Here is a 27713-nt window from a genome sequence, read left to right as displayed (position 1 = left end):
CAGAGACTGGAAGGAGGTGATGGATTTGCCCATAGCATGTGCAAAGGCCCTGAGGTAAAGGCTTACTTAGTGTCCTGTGGGAATCACACAGAGGCCAATGTGAAGAGTCAGAGACAGCAGCAGGCAGGCAGGTCATACAGGGTCTTGTGGGTAACAACATTGTCTTTTACCATTAAGATGGGAAATCTTTGGAGGTTTTGCAGAGAAGAGGGTTGTAATCTGACTTCCTTTTAAAAATGATCCCTCTAGGGCCAGACTTATGGCCAAGTGGTTAAAATTCCACACACTCCACGTCGGTGGCCTGGGTTTGTGGGTTTGGATCCCAGGCGCAGACCTGCTCCACTCACCAGCCAAGCTGTGGAGGTGTCCCGTGTACACAAAAATAGAGGAAGACTGACAGGGATGTTAGCTCAGGGCTAATCTTCCTCAAGTAAAAAAAGAAAAGAGGAGGATTGGCAAAAATTGTCAGCTCAGGGTGAATCTTCCTAAGGGGAAAAAAAAAGATCCCTCTAGATGTGCTGAACATAGACTGAGGGGTAGGGGGATGGACCAGTTGGAAGGCTAGGGCTGTAATTTAGGAGAAAAATAACAGTGGTCCAGACCAGGGTGACTACAGTGGAGCTGGTGAAAACTTTTAAGGTAACGGCTAGGAAGTGTAGCATGAGAGAAAGGGAAGAGTAAAGGATGACTCCAAGGTTTTTAGCCTGAGCAACTAGAAGAATGGAATGATCCTCGCTGATACGGAAAACACCTACAGAAAAGCAGGTTTTAGGGTGAAGATCGTTTTTGTTTTAGACAAGTTAGGTTTGAGATGCCTAACAGAAATCCAACTAGGAATTTCAGTATATCTATGTATCTAGGTATTCAAGTATATCTTTTGAGGCATAGATATAAGAGTCTTCAGTTAGGGGGAGAAGTAAAGGCTAAAGACATAAATTAGGAAGTAGTGGACAGATGTTTTCAAAGCCATGAGACCACTCACGGAGAGCAAGTTGAAAGAAAAGAGAAAAGGTCTGAGAACTGGGGCGCTCCAATTTTAAGAGGCTGGGGAAACAAGAGAACAACCGAGTGGACTGAAGAGGAATGGCTAGTGTGGTCACAGGGGAGTCGTTGTGAAAAATATCCACTGGATGCCAACATATAAAATGGATTGGATGGGACCAGAGTTGATACAGGAAGAGCAGTGTAAGAAGGTGCAACACTGTCCAACAGGCCTGAAACCTGGGCCTCCTGAAGGATTTCTGCCTGAGACCACGTCCATCATGGGACAGTACAAGAAGGTCCACAAGAATGGCAAAGGTCAGCTTTTCAAATAGTAGCATACATCTCAGGGGAAATGTGAGTGTGGTGCATTGCCTAGTGCTTTGTATAAATACAACCTCAAGAGTCCCATCCTTTGCAGTTTAATAAATGCCACCCCTTCTAACTGGGTCTCGTAGTCAGTCATCCCTGTAACATTTTGACGTGCAGAAACTACTGCAGTGGTCCAGGTGACAGAGGTTGGTAGAGAGGATTTGGGTGATGGAGACAAGGTGGTTACTCAGGAAGAAACATTGTCAGGACTTGTGAATGATCTGGAATATAGGGAAAGGCAGTAGAGGGAGGAATCAAAGATGACTCCCAGGTTTCTGACTTGCAACACTGGATGGGTGATGTTGCCACTCAATTACTCAGGGAATACCAGAAGAGGACCCAGGTAGGAGACGACTATAAATTCAGTCTCGGACATGTGGACATGCTGAAAATGCAGCTGTGACTGGAGCTCAAAGAAAAAGGGACTAAAGAGATCTGTTTGGAAGTCAACTACCTATAGAGTGAAACTCATGATATACATGGAAAAGTGTGCTAAGGAGAGATCTACTAAGAAGAGAAGACAGTCTAGGAGTGGTCTTTTGGATACTGGAATATTCATCAGCTGAAAGAGTAGCTAAAGGGGTGAGAGGAAAACCAGGAAAGTGCAGGGTGACAGAAGCCAATGGAAGATGGTATTTCAGGGAGGGAGGGAAGCAATCATGTCAATGTTGATAATAGTTAATATCTTTTAAAATATGTATTTAACTGATGACCAATAATCTTTGTTTTGCCAGCAGATCTATTGGTCCTATTGATTTCTAAGAAAGCTCTCAGTGAATATAGTTAATAAAACCATCATATTATAATTTTGCCATTTGTTAACATCTTTCTAATAAGCTATTCAAAATTCTCTAATTTTAAGACAGCAAGGCTGATGAGCATTTTGGATAAAACTACAGTTATGGCACTGAAATGATTTTGGAAAGAACACAAAACTGAAGTCTCTAACATAGTCTTGGTTTTACCTTCATCTAGACCTTGGGCAAGACTCCTGCTTTTCTGAGCTTTGGTTTCATTACCTGTTCAATGCTGAGGGTGGGGTGGGCACGTAAGCAGTGACCAAGATGGGAAACAGTAAACCTGTTGATCTATAACACCTACGTCCACAAAATCCTAGAATTCACAATTAATTTTGTGAGAATACAGGGGTAAATGTGTGTATTTAAGTCACACATTTTCAACAGCAGCCTCTATATGGCCATAAAATGAATTTCTATTTCAAGCCGTTTAGCCATCAGAGTATCTAGTTGGTCTGAGATATGGCCATTTGACAGCTACAGAGTCTATTCCCCAATGGAAGATACTGCACGAGCATTTACTGTTTCCCTAACATGGAGCAAGATAGTAGAGATTAGTTTATTTCTGGTAAATGCTCATATGTTCTTAAGAATTTAACATTAATTCAAGAAGAAAACATTTTCAAGTCCATCCAAAAGCAGTCAACTTTAAGTGGTAATCAAACTGTTAATTTACAACCAAAGTTAAAATAAGAGTACTGCTGATTTCTGAACACTTATAATGATACATGGGACATAGCAGGAACACAATCAATATTCACTGAGTGAGTGAATGGAAGGACCATATTTTGTTGGGCTTAGAAATTCCACTGAAAAATTACATCTAAACATAGCTAAATCACCATATTCTCCCTAATTCCAATATTTGTGTCTCACATAAACCATTTCCAGGCTTCACAGTTGCAGAGATAAGATCCAATTCTATTCAAAGCAAAACACAGATAAAAACTGTAGAGATGCAAAGTCGAAAGACTAATCTGCTTTAATAATAATAAAGAAGAAAGTCTGAGCTAACAAAATATCTTATAGTGTACTATCATTTTTCTTCGCCCAATAAAATATTTGCTTTCTCAATGCCCAATTCTAGAGGGACTTCTCAAAGGTCATTCCTTGTGGCTTGAGAGATCATCATGACTGGCTTCCAGATATGTTTTGTTCACCATTCCAGTCATACTATTGATCAATTTCACAGAGTAAAAACAGTACACAGCAAATAAAAAAGCTCAATAAAGTTTTATAAAATGAAACAGAAGTGAGAAGAATGAGGATCATTCCACTTTGTTCATAAAGCAAAACTTGCCTCTATAAGTCTCTTTCAACTCCACCGTGGTCTGGCCCAACTGAGTCTCTACTGCCTTTCAAAGCTTCTGACTTTTCATACTGTGCCCTTGTTTTGAGTCCCAATGTGTGGAATGTCTTTGCACAGAAGTTTCTTCCCACTAACACCCAATGGCCACGTCCTACCCACCTTTAAAGGCTCCAAAATCATCATATCCATGAAACCTTCTTGGAATTCCACAGCTAAAAGAAATCTTACTTTTTCTTAAACAGCACAATTGTAGCAGTTTACCTACTCCTCTTTATAATATTTAACATGGTTTGCCCTTGTATCTAGTTATAATTACTGACTTATACTTTTTATAGTGTAAATCTATGTGTATACACACACATACACCATACATACATATATACATACACAAAGAGAGAGAGAGAGTATTTGTAGCTATTTACTTACATTTTTAATCTCTTCTAATAGTTTTTATACTCGTTACGGATAGACTAGACATCAACGAATATTTGCTCCCCCAGTGATGCCTAGCTTAACATCTTGCACAGAGTAGGTAATCATTAAATGAAGGAGTATAAAATGAGCTCTTATTGTATATTGCTTTGTACACAATTTGCATAATGAAATGAACAAAACTACATGATATGCTCAAGTCCCCAAGAACCATGTCATCAATTACATAAATACATATCTGGCTCTTCTAATCTTCACTCTCTATTATACAGCAATCTTATTGTAGGGAACGATTTAACACAAACTCACAGTTAAGTGTCCTTCATGATGATCCGGGAAATGAATGAATAAGTACTCTGTAGCTACCAGTTGCATTATGGAGTCACCTAGGAATTCCATCCTCTGATTGTGGCCTCTGAAAAAAGAAACAGCAGTGTAAAGAGATCAATAAGCATCTGTGGATTTCAAAAAAAACCCCAAATTTTTAAAAATGCATGATTTAAAAAAGTAATGTGTTCATTTTGCTTTAAGGCCCAAAACTGAATACAATTCCCTAAGGCCCCTCAATTGAGAAGAGATCTGAGTCAATACAGGTTGACTTTCAAAGAAGAGTAAAGTGGGTACTAGCTAAGGATTAAACAAAAGCTAAAATAAAGACTGGTAAATAATGCCAGGTAGCAACTGAGAAGCAAAAGTTAGAAAAATAAAGTATAGTACAGACGATAATCTTGCACAGACAATCTCTATAGAGACCAAACAAAGCAAAAAGGCCCAAGAATTTTCTTTCCTAAACTGTTACCTCCTTATGGAAATATACACTCCATTATTCAAATCTGGAATTCAGTTTAAGGAAACCAAAAAAATCCATGACAAGAATCTTTAATCTTTACAGTTTAAAGAGAGTTGTGAAAATTTGATTTGTAGGAGGGAAGCCAAAAACTGAATAAAAACAACCTACAAAGAAATAACATTTGGGTTGCTTTCTTATTTATTTCACTAGCTCATCTTCAAATCACTCATCCAGAGCAGGGGTTAGAGGGCAAATTCAGCCCACAGCCTGTTTTCGTAAATAAAGTTTAACTGGACTCAGCCATGTTCATTCATTGACATTTTTTCTACGGCTGCTTTTATTCTACTGTGGCAGAGTCAAGTCACTGCAACAGAGATCAGATGATCTAGAAAGCCTAAAATATTTACTGTCTGCCCCTTTCCAGAAAAAGGTTTTACTTCCTTCACACTCTCTTATAATTTATGAAGAAATAAGATGCCTGACAATGAGACCAAAAATACTGGATTGGGGCATATCCCCTGTCCACACCAGTGTCTGGTTGCTCATCCATCTCACGATGTGACTTTCTCAGAAATTTGCGTGAAATCCCAATTCCTTTGAAGGGCACACAGCAAGGCGTGGGGCTGCCTGTCTAACTGGTCACGTTGGGACTACACAAGCACTTCTAACTCACAGGGTCAGGTGGTTAAATCCCACAGTTCTCAGCGTGAAGGCTCTTGCCAGAAGTCGAACATGAGTAAAAATTACTCCAATTGCTTCTTCAAACTCAGTAAGTTTCTGTAGAACTGGAGAAGTTTCAATAAGTTGTCGATCAGTATTTGGCTCTTGCAGCTACAGGAAAAGAGAAATAAATAAAAATCATGTGCAGTTTTTGGTTACAAGAGTAATTATCAATTCTAGGATGGTGTTTTGTAAAATTCCTTCTCCCGTGGGCAGACATTTCTGAAATGCCGATAAAACACGGAAGCTTCTTTCTTATCCCTTAGAATGGCAAACAAATCTAATATTTAAAGAAGGCTCAAATAATATTATCCAATCTCCTATCAAATTTCAAGGCCAAGTACTGTACACAGATAGTTCAAAATCCCAAGTATTATACTAACTCTCTAAGGAAGAGGCAAGCTGAAGAACTGCTGGTAGAGAATATATATATCTGGTAATGCAGTGGTTCTCAAACTTCAGCATTCATCACAACCCTTGCAGGGCTTGTTAAATGCAGACGGCCAGGCTCTACCCCAAGAGTTTCTGATTCAGTATGTCTGGAGTAAGGACAGAGAATTTGCCTTTCTAATAAGTTCTCAGATGACAGAGATGCTGCAGGTCTGGGGACAGCCCTCTGAAAACCACTGCATTTGAGCACCTGGACCACTGCATGTCTTCCAGGGACCAAGCTATTTTGGCAAACGAGCATCAGTAAAATTGGATTCAGTTTCTATTGGAGATTATTATACCACTAGGCAGGCTCCACATAACAATGAGCCTTTAACAACTGGAGGAAAGCAAATATGAAAAGTATAATTAAAATGTACATTTTCAACAACTTTGGGCAATTTCATATTAATAAAACATTTCTAAAGTACTCTGAATTAATGCCATTACTGTAAAGCCTCTTATGAGAGAATTCAGCAACTAGTGATTATTCTTATTATATATAATATACATATACATGTGTATATATAAAAATATGTATATATGAATTTACATGTATACATATATGCACATATGTATATCTCCAAAGTAAAATACAAATAAAAGCAAAGAATAGCAAGAATTTTTAAACCAATCAGGGAAAAGGGTGTCACCATGTGTAGATCTTTTAAATTCCAAAATCTTGAGCAGAAAGCCATCGCAACTGTACTAAAATTTTAATTTACAATGTTTTAGGCAATCTGAGTCAAAGTCTTCAATTCCTAAGCTCCAAATTAGGTTATAATTTAGAATGTTAATTTAGTATTTGTTCTACTTTGTAATAAGCCCAGGCTTGCTTCAATATTATTTTCTCTCTAATAGCAGCCATGTAGATATACTGGAGCCAACATACTACGTTTTGAATCTCACTTTTGGGGGGAGAGGGGAGACCCAACCACAACCACACAGGTAGTTGTTCCTGCCTTGTGAGGGAAGACGACTCCCAGTGCTTCCCCACCCCACGCCAGACCACCTAAATGCAATGCATGGGTTCATTTTACTACTTGTTCCAAAGCCTTCCAGTTCTGACACCCAAGCTTCAAGTCATCATGCCGCTGAGGGAATCAAAGGATAAAAGCAGGAGGGAAAAAAAGGCAACTCAAGTACCACGAATACCCAGAGTTATAAAGCTCACTGCAGACAGGGAGGTCACACTTACTTGGAGCGGGTGGAGAGGATAATTGAGCCAGACTTCGCGCAGGTCCTGGAAAATGGAGTGATGCCTTTAATGCTCGAGGGAGCCATTTAACACACTCTAGAGTACTAAATAAAATGCCATTATGTGAAATAGTGAACTATTTCAGATGCTGACTCCACTTATTGCAAATTCAATAGCGCTAGCAAACTAATTTTTTTTAAAGTGTATTCACCACTCAAACTGCCTGTAGTGACTCTAATTAGCCTATTAAGCTGGGGAGGAAAAGAGCCATCCCTGCCCCCAGAAGTCAACGACACCTTTTAAAACTAAGTTACACATTTGCCTAACCTAATACACTGGATTACGCTGCTGTTTTAATCATATTTTTTAGTTTACCATTCCCCAGAAATGTGCATCAGCCGTGCCTTTTATAATTAAAACTCATCTCGAATGTCCTTTATTTTAGGCACTAATTCATTATAAGTGAGCCGTTTTAAGATGGAGTGGAAAACATCCCATATCTAGTTCCTAAACTCTTAGACTTATTTATAAAACCACACTTTTATGGTGGTCATTACAAATGTTTACTTGATATAGGGGAATAAATGAATTTTATGGAAAATTATCCTACATTATTTTATCCATTGAGTTAAATCTAGAGGCAGTTATAATTAGAACTTCCTCAGGATTAAAGTGTTTTTCCTTCACTTTTAGAGTCTAGGGAGCCTCTGACTGAAGCTACTCTCTGGCCTTGACATTAGGTTTTTGAAATAAAGAACCAAAAAAATTTTTAAAGAGGGAAAAAATATTTTTCAAAAATTTGGGGAGGGAGAAGTATAGGAAAACATATCACTTGTGACACATATGATGACAAAGTGAAATAAAATACCTGATATTTTTGTATAACTTGCATCTTAATAAAACACACTTAGTTTGTTGTGGGGTTTTTGGCCAATATTTAAAAAAAAATGCTTAAATATCAAAGCGTTCTTTTAAGGCACTCTAAAGCACTTCTCTTAACCAATTCAATAACCTTTCCCTTGAATTCTCTGTAGCATGAATTACACTGAATGTCACTCCCCTCTTGGAACTTTCTCATGCTCTCTCAATGCTTTTTTCGCTCCTCCTATACCCAAAATGGACATGTACCAAACGTCATCTCCTTGCCTGACCTATCCCTCACCTGCCCCTCGGGAGAGCTCCACCATTGCCCCTGCTTTAGCCATTAGCTCAGTTTGGATTACTCATTCATCTCTGCTGCAGGTCTGATCTCTCATCTAAGCTACAAGTCCATAAACCTAAGTGGCTTAATGGGCATCCTTTACCACATACTCAAATGACCAAATACTAACTTTCCATCTTTCACCTTAAACTAGGGAGTATGGTGTTAGGGAAGCCCCCAGGCTCAGGAGTCAGGCTGCCTGGGTTTAATCCCAATTTCGTTATTGGCATGTTACTTAACCTCTCTGGGCCCTGCTTTCCTCCAGTGTAAGACAAAGATAATTACAGTCCCTACTTCAAATGTTCTCTGATGCCTCGACGAGCAAAAGCATTAAACCCAGTGCTGGCACACAGAAAATGCTATTAATAGTGATGATATCAACAGTAACCGTAAACAGCTATCTCTTCCGATCAACTCTAATCTCCAAGCTCACAGTTCTCAGGGACTTCCTGCTCCACCTTTCTCCTTTCTCCTACGAGATTTTCACTCAAAACTACTATGATTTCTCCTTTGATGTCTAATGCCACCCATCTTGGTGTAACTGCTTAACACCTCACAACAATTTCAACTGTGTCCATTGCCTCGGCATACTGAGATAAGGCTCTGCTGCACCTTGGTGTCAGAGAAAAAGTCCTGGAGAAGATCTAGACTGGAATCCAGTTCTATCATGCATTAGCTCAAGGACCTTAGGCAAAGCCTCTACCTTCAGCTTGTTGTGGAAAGTGTTCATTGACTGCTGGCACATTTGTTCATGCAATATGTTTTTATTGAATACCTATAATGTATTAGCTTATTTAGACGAATAAGATACTATCCCTGTCCTCAAAGGAGCCTAGTGGGGAAGAAGGAAGGTAAATAAGCATAATTTAATAAACTGTGATAAATTCTATAATAGTAATATATACTCAGTGCTAGGAAACTTCCGCCTGGGGCTATCAGATAAAGCTTCAAAGAAAAGGTGAGTCTTCAGAAGTATCCTGAAGAACACGAGGAATTTGGCAAATCAGTAGAGGGAGGGAATCAAAAGCAAGGTACCATAAATGCACAAATAATACATCTCAAAGTACACAGGCACAGAAAGGTACCTCTTAATATGTGCAGCCTGGAGAATTTTAGGGCAGGGCAGACACTCTGTGTGATACCATAATGATGGATACATGTCATTATACATTTGTCCAAACCCACAGAATATACAACGCCAAGAGCGAACCCTAATGCAAACTACGGACTTTGGGTCATCATGATGTGTCCATATAGGTTCATCAATTGCAACAAATGTACCACTCTGGTGGAGAATGTTGATAATGGGGGAGGCCATGCATGTGTGGGAGCATAGGGTATACGGGAAATTTTGGTACCTTCCTCTCAATTTTGCTGTGAACTAAAACGTCCCTAAAAGAATTAAGTCTTAAAAAACTTTTTTAATTAAAAAAAGTAATTCCTAGAATGGCACAATGCGGGAGGGAAAAGAAAGGAAACTGAAAAAATAGGGGGGAGTCAGATTGTGAAAACTACTAAATGCTATGTTGTATTGTATAGACTTTGGCAGGCAGTAAAGAAATCAAAGATTTTAAGTGAGAAAGATCATCATAAAATCTGTGCATTAAAAAGAAGACTAAATGTCGCATGAATGATGGACTGGAACGGTGGGGAATGACAACAGATTAAATACTTCAGGTAAGTGACAAGGAGCGTAAAAACTAAAGCAGTAGCATGGTCAAGAGTGAACCAATTCAAGAGCTATTAGGGACAGAACTGATAGGATTTTGCAACTGAATGGATACAGGGAGAAAAAAGCTTAAGGACAAAAGAAGATCCTAAGGTTTCCAGCTTAGATGACAAAAATAAAGGAGGAGAAACATGTTTTTGAGCTAAGGTGATGAGTTCAAATACTAAACCTGTCGAAATGAGGCATCCGTGGAACACCCATGAGAAGCTGCCCAGAGGCAATCTGAAAAGAGACTTTTTCCAACTCCTGGAGCTCCCAAGAAAGGCCTGGGTGGCAGATGCTGGGAAAGATGTATAAAGGAAAAAAGGGGTGGGAGGGAGTGGGGGAACAGGGAAGATTCCATAGTAATAGCTCCTTATCTTTCTAAGAGGGCCACTGGGAGGATCAAATTGAAACAACAGCTCTGAATGTATTGGGTAAACCAAGAACGGTCACACAAAAACAAAAGCACAACTGGCAAAAACTGTCTGGGGCTGAAAGAGGAAAACTCAGTTCAGGCTGAGAGACAAAAAACAGCCCTGCTCTTAAAAGGGCTGGGCAGATGACACACATAAAACCAGTTGTAAAGTTAACGGGAAACAGTGCTTTCCTCAAGGTCTTGGAGAAGCTGTAAAATGCCAGGACAGGCCCCTCTTCGAGGGACAACTGTGTTCCTACCCATGTTGCCCTCTGACCTGCTTTGCTATGTGTTACCCCTGAATAATGACCACAGGGGATACTCAACTGCTAAATTGCCCTCGGCTCCTGATAGCACCCAGTCCCAAATTAATCCCTTGCTGCTTCCAATCCAGCCTCAGACATGGCAACCAACCAAGAACTGCCCCCTGCTTCCCTGGCCCCTCCTCGGAATCAGTCGGCACTAGCCCAGGCCTCAACAAGGACGCCCACCTCCCTCGAAGCATGGAGTCAGTAAGTCTGACTGGGTCGGCTACAGGTTTGTCCCCGGCTGTCTTTGGCTGATTAGACTGTCACAACATTGTTACTCAAAAAAAAGTACAATGGTTTGCCAACATCTCTCACATACTATAACTAATAGATGTAAGCCAACATGGAGATGTCAAATAAGGTGGAATGTCCGAGGGTGCGCATTTGAAAATGCTGAAGTGGAAAGACCATATATTACTAAGCCCTGTTCAGTTTCATAAAAGACACACTGTAATGAATTCTGAATCTCAGCTGTACCATTTGTAAAAGAATGTTCAGATTCTGCTTTTTCATTTAGGCATTTATTCATTTCATTCCTTTAACAATTATTTATTAAACACTGCACGTGCCAGTATTGCAGGCGGTACTGGAAATATAAGATAAGCTTGCTAAGTAGACAAGCGGGAGAGAAGCAGTTTAGAGAAAAGAATCTAAACAAAAACTGATGCAGTTAAGAACACAAGGTGTAAAACTGCATATAATTCAGGAAAACAGGAATGTAGAGTGGATGGGGGATGCAGGTAAAAACGGAGACGGAGCAGAGTAGGTGGGGGTGGGGCGACAAGTTTAAGGGGTGAGAGGACACACGAAGGCAAGACGGGAAGGATGGAGTAAAGAGGTTGCTGAAATTGCCAACAAAAGATAAAAGCCAGAACAAAGATATTTTAAGATTTGAGAAAAAGTCTTAAAATACATGCCATCTGCTACAGATATAAATCAAGATGCACACTTGTTTATATGTGCAGGGCAAAAGGGGGGACGTGAAACATCCGTAGATAATTTTCCCATCAGGAGGAAATTCACACATAAAATCATTACATATCTCTATAAAAACAGATAAAAAAATAATCAAATCCTCAGATATGAGCATCATCCAGGTCACATTTTTCAAGACTATTGATTGCGGGTTTTTTTTTTTTTCAAACTATCCTAAGTAATCCAGTAATAACAGCTGACAGCCACTTAAGCTGAGGTTTCACAAAGGTTTAAAACACTGGCTTCCTATGTTCTTCACTGCTCCATGAGGGCTATTTCATTCAATTATAATGACATTTCAATTTGGAATACAGAGTTGCCTCTCCCTTTAAATGTTAAATTGACTTGTTTTGGTACAAAAAGCATCCAGTATGCTCGATTACATGCAGGATTAAAAAGGTAGCTTTAGCAATATTAATAGCTTAATACTTTAGGAACAACAGAAACTATTTTCGAATCTATCATTTTTTCTTAAACTATAATTTGCTTTAAAAAAAAAAAAAAGGACTTCCACAACTCTTTATTCATAGCCCTTTCAGAAACTCCCTATGAACTGACTTTCTAAAATAGATGTACATTTATCTAGTCTACATAATTTACGTAAAAACAAATCATAAACAGAAAAGCCAAAAGGCTACAGCTTCAACTAAGCCTGCATGGGGTAGGTACCCAAGGATTATAAAGTAGAAAATCATAATTAACTTCAAGATACTTCAAAATAAAGCAAAGACCTACTATATTTGTATTCAGATTTAATTTACACGTGACCATGACGAAAGATGGGGTCTCAGGGAGAAGAAAAACTCCTAGTGTAAATGTCCACGGAACTCTCCCATCTGCAACAACTGAATAAGCTATTTTTGATGTACTTGAAACCTCTTCATCTATGGCAGATTTGGGGATTTTGTTTCTCCTACTCTCTCTTTAAAATATAAAGACTAACTGATATAAAATATTCTGTAATGATATAGAAGTGAGAAAAATCAAATGATTCGAGATAAATACCGGATCATTAAAGAGTAGACGCCCAAACAACTGTTTGGCTTCCTCCAGGCTTCCCTCCAAGTAAACGGCTCCTAGATGAAAGGAAGAGAACGTCAAAATGAAGCCTGCATTAATATTCGGAGAAAATTACATATCTCTATAAAAAGCAAAAAGGCGAGCCAAAACCCACTCACAGAAAAACCTGACAATATCAGAAGCAATTGTTTTAAAGGTAGCATTTCCTCTTTTAGCTATGCTTTGTATTATAAATTAGACTGAAATACAAAACTCACTTTACTAAATCTAAATCTAATACTGTAAGTAAAAGAGGTCAAATATGAACTATCAAGAAGGGTATGGGAATGAATTTACTAAGGGAACTATGCACAAATACTTGACTTTACAAAAATGTTATGTCTTATTTTCTATATTTATAGTTTGCGTTTCAGATCATAAAAAAATCTGATAGGCAAAATCTGTGTTCAGAAAAATGAAGGCTTCTGCAAATAAAAATCAGGACAACCTTCACCTTTAATTTGAAATAATTAAGCATTGTACACACATTTGCCATCAATCACCAGTAAGTACAGTCGTAACATTTTAATTGGGTACCAAATACTCTGGAGTAGGGTAGTCATATACTCTTGAAATCATATTTTTACATCTGTCTTCAGAAAGCCTACGTTCTGTACAAAATACTAAGACACTTAGTCTCTAGGGCTTTTGATGACGAAATACACTTATTATTTATCAATAGTTGCAGTAATAATAACAATAATAATGATACTAATAGTAGTAGTTGTAGTAGTAGTGGTTTGGGGGCCACTTATGCCCTAGGCACCATGCAAAGCATTTTCACATTCTTACCTTCACCTTCCTGAGTGCCTCAGTAAGAGGGTGTTAGAAAAGATTTATAGGATTTGGGCTCACAGTAGATGATCTGGGAGAGGGTTTAAGGAAACGGAACTTTGCTCTGGACTGGATGCTGCCATGACTGGATATTAAGATCCTTACAACTCTGTGAGGTAAGTGATGCTATCTCCATGTCACAGATGGGGAAACTGAGGCTCAAAGAGATTCAATAACTTGGCAAAGACAAAGAGCTGATAAATGATGTGAGAGGGAATTGAATCATGCCTGCCTGGCTCTGGAGCCAACTGTAACACTAACTGTCAAAAATATTATGTGTACAGAGTACAGTAATTCCATGTGACAAACTCTCTGGAAATAGACATATCTGTGTAAAAGAAACATAGCTGTGAAAAGACTGTGGATAATTATTAAACATTCTCTTGCTACCATCATCAGCAGAGAACTATAATGGGAAGCTATTATATTCATTTTCAAAGGAAGAGGGCAAAATTGATAAGGAAGTACAAAGGCCTTTGAAAAGTAAAATGTACTCAATCATTTACCTAAAAAAATCAAGGACTTGTCAATCTACTGTAATATTTCATTGTGAAGCATACTTGCAATCACCAGCTAATTAACTCTTCATGTCTTTCCTGTACCAACAGCTAACTGTATTTTGGTTACAATAAGAAAGAAAGCGAGGAAGTAACGTGCCTGAATAAGGAAGTAAGGTGTATGAATCAGTCTCACTTCAGGTGAATAAATAATAGTTATATAGACTCAAGCCCTGGGATTTCAAAAATGCAGTGTTTTCAAGATGTTTAAGTCAGAAAATCTTGTGAATAGTTTAAAATGTGATCAAAAACAATATTAGCGCCTCACCAGCAACCTAGTCACTGCTTATTTATGCATGTGATCCTAAACCAAATCTGAAAAGTAATCCATCTCCATATCAATCACTTCAACTCAACTCAGTATATACTAAGTTAAATATGGACATCAGACACTGTTTCAGGCACCAGGAATGCAAGGAAAGGAAGTATGACTGCTGCCCTGGACGAGCCACAATAACCACAATACAAGGGGGTGGGTATTAGACTAGGGACTTCACATACTTTGGGAACAAGTAATTTTGTCCCAAGTCTCCAGATCGAATTTTCTGTGCTCTCCAGACATTTTAGACATGTACGAAACTAGATTATATAAAGCGAAATTACCTATTAATGCTTCAAAACAATTAGCCATGGCATGTCGAAGGTCTGATTCTCTACAAAGATCAGGTCCATGAGCATAAAGCATAAATCGATCCAGTTCGAGTTTCTACAAAATTCAAAATGACAGAAAGTAAGAAGGAATTTGGCAAAATCTAACTGTAATAACTCAACATCTCCTAAGGATAAAGGGTTATGGTTACAAATTAATTGGCCTGATGTCAGTATATCAAGAAAGTCTAGTCTACCATTCATTAGGAGTCCTTACATATGGTTCAGCTCTCACAAATCAAGACTTCTCTCCAAGTAGGCTTCTATGAACACTGATGGTTCAAGGAGGTTCGAACTAATCAGATGTGAGCTGTCCAATTCCAACTTCAGACCAAGCACCAGCCCAACCTAGAATAAGACTCTGCTACAAGACCATAGGCCCTTGGGTTCACCCAATATGTCTAGGGAGACACAAACCCAACCCAAAGTTGACCTCTTTGATTCCAGAGTTATATGGTATTATGATGCCCATACCATACAGAACAGATTTTCATGTGGTAGAGTAAATGAGGACCCTCAGAAGACTTCAAAATGCCTTATAACTCTAAATCTTTTTTTTTAATTTGGTAAGAATTTGGGGGGTCCTGTATCATTATAGTTGTGTTCCCTTTATGAGGTCTCCACACTCATCTTTTTGAAGGCTCAGTGAGATCCTCTGAGCAACGGGCTGGATTTATCTTAAGTCTTCTGGGAATAATATTATTTGTAGTGAATTTTGTTTCCTTTTATTTGACCTCAGAAAAGTTTAGAGCCAAATTTGTCTCCTAGTTCTAGAAATTGTATAGGACTTATAAATACATCTGTGTACACTAACTTTACCTCTGGCTTCATTTTACTGTATTATTCATATTTTCTCTTTACTTTGAGTTTAGTATCAATTTATTTCTTATCCATTTGTATCTATTATAATATAAAAATCAATTCAGGTTCTTTTAGAACTAGACACAGCATGAATGAATTTTTTTTATAAATCTTCTGAGATTGAATAAATGGAAATCAAAATTCTTTCCATAAAAGGAGAAAGATACAAACATTGCATACGCATACAATAAATGTTTCCATTACCATGTAAGTCAATTCCATAAATACTTACGAAGCAATAACATGCCATGTAATATGGAACAAGTCACAAGTCAAAGAACAACCTAGAACAATATGAGTCTCATCAGTCCTCACATAAAAGTACTCAGATTTTGTGTGTCTCGGTATGTATGTTAAAAATATCAATATCCAGGGGCTGGCCTCGTGGCATAGTGGTTAAGTTCGCACGCTCCATTTCAGCGGCCCAAGGTTTGTGGGTCCACATCCCCACTGAGGACCTACATACCACTCATCAAGCCATGCAGGGGTAGCATCCCACATACAAAAAAGAGGTAGACTGGCACAGATGTTAACTCAGCGACAATCTTCCTCAAGCAAAAAGAAGACAATTGGCAATGGATGTTAGCTCAGGGCCAATTCTCCTCACGAAAAAAAAATTCATATCCATTTATATTAGAAAAAGACAGAGACAATAAAAACAAGACATATATATTATCAGTATTTTGTAACGCTAGGAATTCATAAATATAAAATATACTCAAATGAGATTTTTGACTACCACAAATGCAACAGCAGAAAACACCTCTTTTAAAAAATTGATCCCCAAGCGCAAGAGTTTATACTAGAATATGTAAATCTCATCTGTTTCACAACTTCACTGGGAAAATCCAATTGTTTGCTATCTCTGGAGCCCTGCTGGGGAGTAGACTGCAAGTCATATTTTATATTATAAACAATTATTCTGGAATGCTAGGAATTTTCCAACTTCTCATAGTCCCTGCTCTATATCCTTCTTTTTCCATGCAGGCATTAGTGCAACTTTTAAAAGGAAGAGCAGTGTTCTACTGTGTGTGTGCTAAAATATTCATTTGTCTGGAGAGGTGACCTAGAGTTTTTATTATATTCTCAAAGGGGTCTGCTACTCTCCAAGTGCCCCCCTCCCAAGTGGTTAGGAACCACTGGTTTAGACAGAAGAAGGGCAAGACCACCACTGCCTTCTGCTGGAGCAGATGGGTGTTGAGTGCTGTGGTAATGTCACAGCTTGGAGTGAAGAAAGATCACACAGAAATCCCTAAAGGGAGAAACTAGCCACGCCTGTCATAACTCATGGCTTTGTACAGCAGCCAGTGTGTTATGTAGTAGCTTCTGTTTTTAGGCTACAGCAATTTCCCACACTTTGTAAATATCCTCCCTATAACTGTCTGAAAAATAATTATGCAATTCCAGTATATGCTAAATTGAAAAGAAAACAATGCAAGGAGGGGCGTGACAATCTACTTATTAACATGCATTTCCAATGGACGCTTATGTGAACTATCAGGAAACATTTGGACAATTAAATCAACTAAACACTGAAGCAGTTTTACATAGAGTTGTGGAATTTCACTGATTGTGAGGCTGCTAAAACCAAGTTAGCATGCCTATAGTTTTTCATTAAGACGCCATTTTTCACATTCTCAAATGCTACCAAAACTAGTTCAAAGCCCACCACCATCAAAGTAATCATGACGATGATGATGTTACATAAAACAATGTACTCTTGCTAACCAAAAACCATGGGCTAAAATTAACTACATTTTGAATATAATTAATGCCTTGCCAAGATCAAATTAAGAAGCCAGACATAAATCTAGAATGGGTTTTATCTAGTCTTTTCTATCAAATTCCAACATTTATATCAAAATGAAGAACAAAATAGAAATTACTTAAATTCACAAAAGCTTTTCCAGTGGATCATTGGTATTTGGGAATTAAGAGCCACAATTCCCCCTACTATTGAATAAATCCACAGGTCTATAAAATGTAATGATTTATAATTAGAACAGTGGTAGCAGCAACAAAAACAACTAACTCCTTCTAATTTATTTACATGTTTGTGTGATTACTATGAACAGACATTGTACCAAGCCCCTTATAAAGTGAACCATTACAACCCAAATGATAATCTCATTTAATTCTCACAAAACCACCCTGTGTGGCAGGTGTTAATGCCATCTCCATTTTACCGATGAGAAAGCAGAGGCTTGGAGCAGGAAACAACAACTTGTCCACGGCCCCCTGTTTTTAAGAGGAGGGGTGTGGACTGGAATCCATGGCCAATGCAGGTGCCCATGTTCTATCTGTTATGATTTACTATAAGACGGCACTGCACAGATAGCAACATCAAATGAGATGATGTAAGTAAAATGCCTACCATGAATCTAAGTCAAGAAACAGCTCTGTTAGTCACTCAGCTAAGTCAATGTGGCTAGCTGGACAGCCTAAACCCTGAATCTTAATTAATGGGATTTGGGATTTGGGAGGATGCTCAAAGATCTGTAAAGTATCCCTTGTGGATATAAACAGCCTAGAGCATTCTACTCAAAGATATAATTCTGCTTGTTAAAATAAATTAAAAACAAATGTAACAGAAATATTACACAAAGGAAAATACAAAATACTTCATTTCTTTTGCTCTGTTCTTATGTTCCTTTCCCCCAAATGTTTAACTCTGTTCATGCACATCTGTCAAATTTTTCCTCTTCTATTATCAAGTTACCTCACCGTGGAGTTCATTAGCTGCTGGTGAAACTCACAAAGGTAACAGAACTAATAAGGCTGAATCCTTAAAACCTAAACAAAAAAAAATCCTTCGGTCTCTAAAATATTAAACCTTTACTACACCCTAAAGGGTTACTTATGCAAATGCAAAGTTATGCATGGACTGAAGACGAGAACGCCAGACTTGAATGGTTGACGTACCTTTGCTAGCATGGCAAGGTGCTGATTCTGAACGATGGCAGTCCGATAGGTTGCTAATCCTCCTTCTTCCAGACTAGGAAACAAATAGTACAAATGGACACTGCAAAAAAATAAATAAATAAGCACATGAATAAATATGCATCACGACATTCTGTCTGTGGCTCTGAGTCACAAAAACAGGCCTGGCACACAATATCTGTACAATGAATATCTGAAACGAACTAAACCAAAGGGTGTGATTAAAAGTCTTCGAAAGTTCGGGGCTGGCCCCGTGGCCGAGTGGTTAAGTTCGCGCGCTCCGCTGCAGGCGGCCCAGTGTTTCGTCGGTTTGAATCCTGGGCGCGGACATGGCACTGCTCGTCAGACCACACTGAGGCAGCGTCCCACATGCCACAACTAGAGGAACCCACAACGAAGAATGCACAACTATGTACCGGGGGGCTTTGGGGAGAAAAAGGAAAAAATTTAAAAAAAAATTAAAAAAAAGTCTTCGAAAGTTCAACAGTAAGCACGGTATATCTCAAAGTGCTAAGGCCCAAACAGCACCGTTCACTCACATTTTCACATTTACTTCTGTTAAAAGATTTCTCTGAAATCTGATGACAGCAAAGACCTGAAGAATTGGTCACACGCTGCTAAGAGCAAATCTCTATGACACTCAGAAACTGGGCCTGGAAACAAATGCTTTTGCTCAGGTTATGGGTGGCCCCCAAGAGCAGCCTGGGAAGTCCCGAGCAGGGCAGCGGTGGTGGTCTCTTCTTCACACATACAGACAGAGACAGGAGCAGAACTGAGAGTAGCACATGTGGCCGGCTGTGCTGTAAGGACGAGCCTAAAGGGGCTGATCAGCAAAGTGCAGGCATTGGGGAGAACGTCACATGGAAAACCAGTTTGGACCACAACAACAACTGATCTGTCCTAACCCTCGCACCAGTTTTTAAGATCCACTAAGCCTATTTAGTCCTACTGCGTCCAAGAGCACAGGCTAAGAGAGTAGCCTGTTTGCCTCATTATGTCCTTCTCAGGGGAAGAAACAACCTAAAGAGAATAAAAGTAGCTCAAGACAGTTCCAAGAGAAGTATCTCTTGTCGCCCTCGAAAGCAAACTTATGTGAGCACGGAAAAACAAAATGCACTTTCCTACCCCTACCTCCAAATTAAGGACCCCAAAACACTTCTGGGAAGACAACATACAAATACACACACACACGCACACACACACACACCCAAAATCTCAGCATTAAAATTACTTGTAAGTTTTACTTCCCTTGAGATCAGAAAGAGTGAGAAAGGGATCAAAGACAAATCCTAGAAAATGAAATGACATTTTAAAATATCATCCCTTTCTCTACAAATTGAATATAAGCTCTGAAGCATCTGGACCAAGACAAGCGGATCTCTTGTGGCTGTAGCAACTTGAACATAAACTTGACAGGACAGAGACACTAGCCTTTCATCTTGTAATCTTGCTCATTACAGCATCAGTGAGTGCAAGTTATCAGGGCAAGAGCCACAGACATGTAGCTTTTAAGCTTTACAAACGAGACAAAATACAGGGTGTTTCAAAGCCTTATTTGGCTAGTTAGAAAGAAGGCAATGTATTAAGTACGCTACCTTAAAATGCAATTATTGTAGAACAGTAGAAAAACCTCCTTACCTGGTCAAAAATTCAACAACAGCATCACCCAGAAACTCCAACCGTTCGTTGTGATTAATCCTGTGGGAAAATTAAAATAGCACACATTTACATTCCCTCCCTCTCTTCTCAAAGAACAGACACATGAGGGTTAGCTCCTTCAGTAATCAAAACACTCTACCTTGTCCCTCATGATCAAGACCACTGACCGCCATCTTAGCCGGAGGTAGGGGAGGCTGACTAACAGGAAAGGGAGGGGGCGTTCCATCATATATGTGGTTCAGGCTTTCCAACCTGAGGGCGCCGTTCCCCTGGGAATCAGATTTAAAGTGAGGAGATATCACCCTAACAACTGTGAATCTTTCCATACTGCTATCAGGTGGATGAGAGAAAGGAGAGTGCATTCCAGTGAGCATTAGAATTGAACACTAAAAAATCAGTCTGGGTCCAGTGTTCTAAGGGCAGCTTCCCATTGCCCACACTCTAAACTTAACCTAGCATCTAAAGTCCTTCAAAGTAGGTCTAAGCGACTTTTTAGTCTCATTATCCACAGCTATCCTCTCCCACCTCTAAGCCAGGCTCCTGCTCCAAAACGGCCTGGTACTTTGTGAAGAGGGCACATCCTCTAAAACACTCAGTGCCTCTGTTCAGACCAAGCTCTCTGCTGCCCTAGAACTTTCCACCATCTCCCCTGTGCACTGAGCCACAATGAAAACTGACTCATCCCTCAAGGTCTAGCAAATGTTAGCTCCTCTATGAATCTTCTCATCAAAATTAATACTTCCCTCATCAGCACATATAGCACTTATGGTCTTCATTATATGGTGAAGGTACATCTCACAGGCAGGGTTCTCACATCTGAGTACAAGGCTGAAACAACCAGGAAGGCAGCCCATGGAAAGCCTCCTCCTCCTTCTCAGAAGTCCAGTGCAGCACCTTCTCTCAGTGCTAAAGTAGATCACTCTCTTTGGATGAGTAGAGATGTGACATGATCTGATTCAAGTTTTTAAAAGGCCACTCTGGCTGCTGTGCAGAGAATGAATACAGGAAAGAAAAGCACTGCAGAGGCTACCGCAGCCGTCTCGATGAGACAGGCGGGAGGCTTAGGCTGGTGAGGAGGTGATGGTGGAGGAAGGAAGAAGCCGTCAGATTTGGGATATGTTGTGGAGACACAGCAGAAAAGAGCTGTTGATAACAGTTGGGATTTGGAAGCTATGCGACAGAAAAGAATGAAGGTCAACGCCTAGATTTTGGCTCGTGTAGCTGGATGAAAAGTTGTGCCATCTGCTGTGAGGGGAACATCAAAAGGGAATAGGTTTGGGGAGACGCAGGAGTTGCATTTTAGACATGTTAACTTTGAAATGTTCATAAAACATCCAAATGGAGAGATCAACAAAGCATTGGATACACTAACCTATTGTTCATGGGCAAGGACAAAGTCAGTAATAAGTCTTTAGGAGTGGTCAATGTTTAGACAGGATTTCAGACAATGGAATTGGATGACTCTACTTAGGGAGAAAATGCAGCTAGAGAACAGGGGTCCCAGACCTGAGCCCAGGGAAGGGTCACAGTCGAGGTCAACAAGAAGTGAAGCCAGCAAAGGAGAAGGACTGGTCAGGGAGGTGGGAGGAAAAGGAGGCCAGCGTTATCCTCCAGACAAAGAGGAGCATGTTTCAAGCAAGAAATAGATCCAAGATGAGAAGAGAGTACTGATTCATCACGAGGAGATTGCTAAGGCCAGTGATGGGCAATCACTGTGAAGCAGTGGAGACAAACAGGATTCTGATTTGAGTAGTCTCAAACTAATGCTTTGTCTGAGGGCGAGCTGCAGAAAGAGAGAATATGGGGAATGGGGGATGTATAACGGGAAGAAACCAGAAAGGATGGTGACAACAGTGAAGAGGAAAGGAGGGCACACCAAGCCCCTGGGATCTGTGCAAAGAACGCAAGGGACAGGCCTGGGCCTGAGCTAGAGATCGCCTCTCTGACTCCAGGGGCTTTCTTAAATGTCTGTGACACCGACTCTCATCATTCCAAAAACTTCTGTAGCTGACTATCAAGTCTAAACCTGTGTGGCTTTGAAGGTCATTCTTTATCTAGTCCCACCATGCCCACTCCTTTCATCTACCTTCAGCAGCAATTTAGAACTCTAGGCTGACCAGCCCCTGCACTGTACCTGACACACCTTCTTTCTCCCTTTCATGTTACCTCTCTCAAATCCTGCTCATTCTTTTTTTTTTCTGCTGGGAAAGACTCACCCTGAGCTAAAATCTGTTGCCAATCTTCCTCTCCCTTTTTTTTTCCGCCTCCCCAAAGCCCAGTACATAGTTATTTATTCTAGCTCCGAGTCTTAGTTCTTCTGTGAGCCACCACCACAGCATGGCCACTGACAGACGAGTGATGTGGTTCCGTGCCCAGGAACCACACCTGGGCCACTGAAGTGGAGTGTGCCAAACTTTAACTGCTAGGCCATCAGGGCTGCCTCTCAAATCCTGCTCATTCCTAAGGTCAGCTGGGAAGCCTGCCCCAACTGCTAGAGCTCTCAGGGATGCTGGCTAACCATCCCCACCCACACCCCCATTCCCACATGACTTAAACACTTATCACTCAATTTATGACAAGATTATATACTATCTTTCATTGCTCTCCATTTCGTGTGCGCCAGTTTAGTTTCCCTATTTAAAGTCTCCCTATAGTTTCAGTCTATGTAGAAAATAAACACTGTTTGTAAACTAAATGACTCTTGGCTACCAAATCATCTGCTTGATAATTGGAATTCAATTTTATATCATTTCACATATCTCATAAATAAGTTTATTCTCCTACACTATCATTCCTCCACATTTAGGAATTTTAAAAGAAAAAATAAATGTAATATGAGAAAACTGGAGTTATTTGAGCATTAAAGAAGTGATTCTGAACTCTCATTTCAATTTATGGCCTTTATTTATGTGGAAAAGGCACTCTGGCAAGCAGTTAATAGCAAATAATGGGAAATTTTTTTAAAAAGCATGAGAAAATAATTTATGGCTATGCTGAAGAAGTCATAACCTACTAGCTCACTAAAAGAACAGAAAGAAAGAAAACAAGCATTAGGCCCTAAAACATAGTTTTCTTATTCTTACCAAAGATACACTAGATTCTAAAAGATATTTTATTTTTTTGTTACCACTCCACAGGCCAATAGTGACTAAAAAGTTCCATGGTGGAATATAAAACATTATATTAAAAACTTTTTTTTTAGTACTGCAATTTTGCTTTCTGTCAAATACGCCAGAACTCCAAAAGTGTTTGTCATCACTCTTAGAGAAAGCATCAAGGAATAGGCACAATTTAGAGGCAAGATAATGTTAACCCCTAAGTCCTCTTGCTAATTAAATTTCATGAACCCCGGTAAGCTACTGTCTTGAGAGATGACAGGAACTAAGAAAGAAATGATCAGGTTTTAAAAAGAAAGAAAGAAATATCACCCTATTCTTTTCCACAAGCCACTAAAATAAAAATGCATTTTCTATGGTAGAGACTCTGTTTTCTTCCCAACAGTTCAAAATACTATACAGGAAAATCTACTTCAATGGAAAGCAAGAAGCCTGGCAGGGGTCTGGGGTGGGGACAAACCATACCTGGATTGTCTTACGCTTTATTAAAGAAGACTAAGCCTTCCAGTGAAAGAATAATAGCTGCTCTGAGTCATATACTATTTTGAATGAAGTCATACTGGCGTAAATTTTACTTTAATTTCTTCCATAAACTTTCAGGAGACAAGAACTATGTCTAGGATTTTAATAACCACAAAGCTAGACTATTATTCAGTGTGCTAAAATACAAGGTCACAGTTCTAAACAGGTTTATTCAATAGTGAGGCTCCCGTCCATTAAATAATTTGCCCATATCCAGCATATGTTTTTCTATATCTACACTGTAACTAAACTCTGGCAATAAGCCACAAACAAAAATGGGGATTAAATATCACTTTAGTTTATTCTTATACTGGACAATTCCTAACCCAATGGTTTATCTGGAAAAATGGATAGACGGAGCTGCTAGTCCTTGTTGACTGCAGTAGCAAATCTTTTGTTCCTTCTTCCATTGTTTATACTTTCTTTAATCACTCCCTTTATAAATACTAGCAAACTCCAAGATGAGATGTTTACTGAGCAGTAAACACTCCATTTGTTTTTGAGAACTGAATCAACAGAGGCATTATGAAATCTAGCTTAACTGTAACATTTATACAGCACATTTGGTCTGAGGAATTCAAAGTGCTTTATAAAACACAACAGTCTCCCTGAAACAGTAATTACTGTAAGGTGTCATTTACTCCACGGAAAACCAACTTGAAATGAGCCAAGTCCAAGAGTAACTGCTAGAGTGAAGGTGCAGACATTTTCTCACCTTTGCATTCCAAGCCTCAAGCAGTGAAGGGCAGAGTAGAGATAAAAGGTGCCTGGGAGGTCAGGCAAACCTTCCAACCAGTTCAGGAATCCCATCTATTCATTACATCTGCCTAGATACTTGGAGCGGGGCGGGGGGGGGAGGGGGCCACAGAGCGACTAGATCTGAGTCCTACTGGACCCATGGATCCCAGTTAAGCATCTCTGGGATTTAACTTGAAGCATTTAAATCAGTAAATCCACTCAGTGGAATTCACATACATTTAATGCATGTTGTGACTGTGTTTTTAATGCTAAATGCTTAGGTAAAACTGACTTAAAGTATACTTTGCAGCTACCATTTCCTGAAACACACAGACATTAATAAATACTCCATATGTATCTCTCTTGGTCCAATGCATTGTTATACATTATGTCTAGCAATGACTCAACCTATAAAAACAAAACAAGAAACAAACAAAACAAGGTTGCTTGATTCTCTCACTTTTCCATTGCCAGTCTTCTGATCCCACTTTCCCAAAGGTCTTACTGATAATACCTGGATTCTTTGAATGCCACCAAATACCTAATCTTTCAGAGACTCTCTCTGTGATAACATTTTGCTGCTATTTGCATGAGTTAAATATAACTATACAACTTTTACATGATATAAATATAACTCTACAACTGAGATTTATGTGGTTAAACACTGACGCTTTTTAAAATTATGGGTGGCATAATCGCTTGAGATGATGCCATCATAAAAGTTAATTATTTTGTACTTTTGATAGGCAGACAGGTTTTTATTCATTAATTTTAAGTCTTCTCTTCATGGCTTTTTGCAAATCCTAGCTGATCCCAAATCAGAGTAAGTAAGATATTAACCACCCATGTAAACCTCTGCTGATGACTCTGACTATGACTCTTCTTAATGCCCCAGTTTCCCAATTTTTAGTCAACAAGTAAATAACCTGGGATAAAAGTAGGATCATGGATGGCATTCCTTCCTGTAATACTTATTTACTGAGCCCCAGCTCTGCGAAAGGCACTAGGTGCAAAAGGAAAGGAATTTTTTTAAAAAAGAGAGAGTAGGACTACAGACATTCAAAATTCTTACAGTAAAAAAAAAAACAGACCATAATACAATTACAATACATGAGAGGGCTAGAATAAGCGCCATAAAACAAATGCCAGCAGGATGTCACAGGGTTACAGGTACAATGACTGCTGGCATCTGAGGAGTGGAGAGGGCACGCAGGACAGTACGGTAAGGACCTCAGTCTTATTGGTGTGTGGACAGCCACAGGGAAAAGAAAGACATGCCTGGAAAAGTGGCCTGGGGACAGTCAGGGGTGCTGGATTGCCAGGAGGGGAGGTTCAGACTTATGCAGTAGGTGACAAGATGCCACAAAAAGCTTTCCAGCAGGTTACGACTAAGAACTAGAATCGAGGCTCCAGAAACAGCAAGAAGGCTGACTGTAGAGGCAGTCTGGAGGGACCTGGCAGAATGTGGTCCCTAAGTGTACTCCAGGATGCACCGGGGCAGGAGGACTGGTTTTCAGGGGGACTAGGAGAAGAATTCAATCAAGAGCTCCTCCCCTCGGCCCTCTCCCCTGCTTGCCTTGCTCCTCCACTGTCCCACTTCCATCAGTGCCAGAAACCTACTAAAAAATCTACTAGCTGGCTTGCTCTCTCTCTCCCTTCTCAAGTCTAAAATTCTGAGCAAGCTTGCTTGGGAGGAGAGATAACCATTGACATCTGCAATTTGATAGTGTTTGCTTCAAAGATACAAAAATTCCAAAGAGAAGGGACTACTGCGTCCCATTTTATAGTAGCAAATGAAGAAAGAAACAGGGCAAATGGTTTCAAGTGAACTCCACTATTCAAGAGCAAGAGCACTGACCTATAACCCCTAAACAACCACCAGAGCTCGCCTCAGCCCCACGGCAGTCTTGTGTGCACGTTTTGTTTTTGACCGTCATGAAGCCCAGAGCACAGTCTCCCTTACATTATTTATGTTTATGGCACTCCTACCCACTCCAGGTAGCTACGCCTCCTGCTAAGTGGGGACTTTCTGTCTCTTACTTGCCCTTGGATCCTCTAAAATACCTACAAACTGCCTCAACCTCAAAAGGCACTGGATAAATGTCTGTTGAATTAAATTTGTATGAAGCTTCCTAAACACAGCTCCCGGGGCTGGGCGTAGCTGGGCATTGCTAGATGTCAAGCAATCAAGCAGCAGCAGCCCCAGCTGCCGAGGCTAGGAGGCTCCCCCTAAACAGAAACTTGGGGTCAACTGTCCACCAGCAACAAGATCAGATCCACAGCAAGAGGCTCTCAACACAAGCAGCAAGGGCCAGAAGTCAAAGGACAACAGAGATTATCTGTTTATTCTCTGCTAACGGTATCATTTTCAAAACGGTAAATTCAGAAAGAACACACTTTCTCAAATATCATTCCTTTTGCCACAGTAAGAAAGCCCTCTCTTTGTAACAGAGCAAAAGAAAACATAAATCATGAGCCTTGAATAATGCTATCAAAAGACATAATTTACATACCAACAACTGTGATTAGGGTAAATAAGACAAAGATAATTTAAACCCATGCTTTCATCATTGAGAACTAAGTGTTTGTGGTGTGTGCAGCCTTGCTGAAGGCGCTGCGGGAGACTCAGGGTTCCACTTGTTAAAATACAGACTGGTCATCTGGAGATTCTACAGTACAGCAGGGTAAAATGAAACCATGGCCACACTATCCCTGAGGGTGTGATTAGGGCTCTTTTAATTAAACAGTTCTTTTCTGATCTTAGACTCTCGCAGAATACCATAGTGAGCTGTATGATCATCTTCAAACTAGAATTTTAAAGTTTAGTGCTGACTTTCTTTTTACCTTTTGATTGAAAAGAAAAGACAGTTTAGTTTATGATAACCTCAAAAGAGAGCAAATCGAGGCAAGCCAATTTAAAAAGAAAAGTGATCTAGGAAGAAAAAGGTAGAAAAGGAAGCTGTGCCAGCTATGGCTGCTCCCTCTCTTGATTGTGGAGGCCAGTTATCAGGGGCAGCAATTGTCTTAACTCTCTGTCACTTCTAACTCTGCTCTACCCACCTTGAATCCATCGATGTCTAGATCCCAAGACAGACGAGCCTGGTTATTCAACTTTTCAACTACCCATTTTAAAAAGAAAGC

At 39.7% G+C, this 27713-nt stretch overlaps 1 protein-coding gene across 7 annotated transcripts in view; it reads right to left on the bottom strand.

Annotated features, from left to right (window-relative positions):
- Window positions 1-27713, bottom strand: part of DROSHA (drosha ribonuclease III) — a 118755-nt gene that overhangs the window by 16329 nt on the left and 74713 nt on the right. For all 7 annotated transcript variants that reach the window (XM_046671940.1, XM_046671939.1, XM_046671941.1 and 4 more), the window contains 7 exons: window positions 20176-20235; window positions 18520-18619; window positions 14692-14794; window positions 12644-12714; window positions 7029-7073; window positions 5355-5512; window positions 4201-4306 (listed from right to left, as the gene is read on the bottom strand). In XM_046671940.1, the coding sequence (XP_046527896.1) occupies window positions 4201-4306; window positions 5355-5512; window positions 7029-7073; window positions 12644-12714; window positions 14692-14794; window positions 18520-18619; window positions 20176-20235 (643 nt within the window). The remainder of the gene's footprint in view (window positions 1-4200; window positions 4307-5354; window positions 5513-7028; window positions 7074-12643; window positions 12715-14691; window positions 14795-18519; window positions 18620-20175; window positions 20236-27713) is intronic.

Source organism: Equus quagga, chromosome 9 (assembly GCF_021613505.1).
Source record: "Equus quagga isolate Etosha38 chromosome 9, UCLA_HA_Equagga_1.0, whole genome shotgun sequence".
Classification (NCBI taxonomy): domain Eukaryota; kingdom Metazoa; phylum Chordata; class Mammalia; order Perissodactyla; family Equidae; genus Equus; species Equus quagga.
The sequence above is the reverse complement of the archived record's forward strand: the minus strand, read 5'-3'. Positions and strand labels throughout refer to the sequence as shown.